A 2,500-nucleotide genomic window follows, 5' to 3' on the forward strand; every position below is an offset into this window, starting at 1 on the left:
AAGAATGAAAGGATGGATGAATGAATGAATGAATGAATCAATCAATCAATGGTCTTTATGTGTGATGTATATCTTTATTTCATATTTTTTATTTAATGTTCTTTTGCATGATGGAGTGATGGCCTAGAGGTAACCCGTCCACCTAGGAAGCGAGAGAATCTGGAGCGCGCTGGTTCGAATCACGGCTCAGCCGCCGATATTTTCTTCCCCTCCACTAGACCTTGAGTGGTGGTCTGGACGCTAGTCATTCGGATGAGACGATAAACCGAGGTCCCGTGTGCAGCATGCACTTAGCGCACGTAAAAGAGCCCACGGCAACAAAAAGGTGTCCCTGGCAAAATTCTGTAGAAAAATCCACCTTGATAGGAAAAACAAATCAAACTGCACGCAGGAAAAAATACAAAATAAAAAAAATGGGTGGCGCTGTAGTGTAGCGACGCGCTCTCCCTGGGGAGAGCAACCCGAATTTCACACAGAGAAATCTGTTGTGATAAAAAAAGAAATACAAATACAAATGATAAAAGAAAAGACCACAGAAACGTACCAACAACAACAACAAACAACAACAAACCCAACAATAAAACAACAACTTCCGATTGCAACTACTACGACTGCTGTTCCCAATGCATGCTGCTGCTACTACTACTACTACTACTGCTACTACAGCTGCTGATAGAGGCAGAGGCAGAGTGGGGGGAGAGGTGAAGGGAGGGAGGGAGGGAGGGAGGGAGGGGGGGAGCAACCTGTGTTCATCAGTGCCGAAGGTGAAGCGGGACCCCCTCTGGTGGTGGAAGCGAACAGGGTCCAGGGGCAGCTTCATTTTGGCCGTGTCCACTTTGGGGAAGGTGGGGGCGCTGCTGGACCGCTTCTGTGTCACACACACACACACAGACACATCACACACACACACACACAGATACACACGCATAGACATACAGCACACACACACACCCACAGACATACAGTACACACACACACACACACACACACACAGACACATACACATACATTCCAACACACACACACACACACACACACATACAGACATGCATCACAACACACACACACACACACAGACACACATACATCACAACACACACACATATAGACACACATACATCACATCATACACACACAAACACATACACACATGCACACACATGCACACACACACACACACACACAGGCACAGACACAGACACACACACACACACACACACACACACACACACACACACACACACACACACACACACACACACACACATACAGACAGACATACATCACAGCATACACACATACAGACACACATACATCACATCACACACACACATACAGACACACATACATCACATCACACACACACATACAGACACACATACAACACATCACACACACACACACACACACACACACACACAGACACACACACACACACACACACACATATATATATATATATATATATCACATAGTATTACACATATACATACATACGTCACATAACATCACACATACACACATCCTCACATGATATCAGACACACACATCACACACACATCACATCGCATAAAATCACACACAAACACCAAAATCATGCATACATCACACGATACAATACAATGCAATACAATACAGAACAACACATACATTACAGTAGAATACTGCAAAATACAGTACAAAATAATATAACATAATACAATAAAATGCAAAATAATACAACTCAACGCAACTGAACGCAACGCAACACAGTGCATCACAACACAATGCATCACAACGCAACGCAACGCAGCACAACACAACACAACACGACACGACACGACACGACACGACACGACACACCACACCAGGACACACCACACCACACCACACAATGACACGACACGACACGACACACCACAACCCACCACACCACACCACACCACACCACACCACACCACGACACGACACGACACGACACGACACACCACAACCCACCACACCACACCACACCACACCACACCACACGACACGACACGACACGACACGACACGACACGACACGACACACCACACCACACCACACCACACCACACCACACCACACCACACCACACCACACGACACGACACGACACGACACGACACGACACGACACGACACGACACGACACGACACGACACGACACGACACGACACGACACGACACACCACACCACACCACACCACACCACGACACGACACGACACGACACGACACGACACGACACGACACGACACGACACGACACACCACACCACACCACACCACACCACACCACACCACGACACGACACGACACGACACGACACGACATACCACACCACACCACACCACACCACACCACACCACACCACACCACACCACACCACGACACGACACGACACGACACGACACGACATACCACACCACACCACACCACAACACAACACAACACAACACAACACACCACAACACAACACAACACAACACAACACAACACGACACG

The 2,500-nt window shown here is 47.8% G+C and overlaps 1 protein-coding gene across 2 annotated transcripts in view; it reads right to left on the reverse strand.

The window, feature by feature from the left end:
* LOC143296248 (uncharacterized) overlaps positions 1–2,500 on the reverse strand; it is a 42,230-nt gene that overhangs the window by 21,936 nt on the left and 17,794 nt on the right. For both annotated transcript variants that reach the window (XM_076608085.1, XM_076608084.1), the window contains exon 7: positions 744–868. In XM_076608085.1, the coding sequence (XP_076464200.1) occupies positions 744–868 (125 nt within the window). The remainder of the gene's footprint in view (positions 1–743; positions 869–2,500) is intronic.

The sequence above is a fragment of the Babylonia areolata genome, chromosome 21, assembly GCF_041734735.1.
Source record: "Babylonia areolata isolate BAREFJ2019XMU chromosome 21, ASM4173473v1, whole genome shotgun sequence".
Lineage (NCBI taxonomy): Eukaryota > Metazoa > Mollusca > Gastropoda > Neogastropoda > Buccinidae > Babylonia > Babylonia areolata.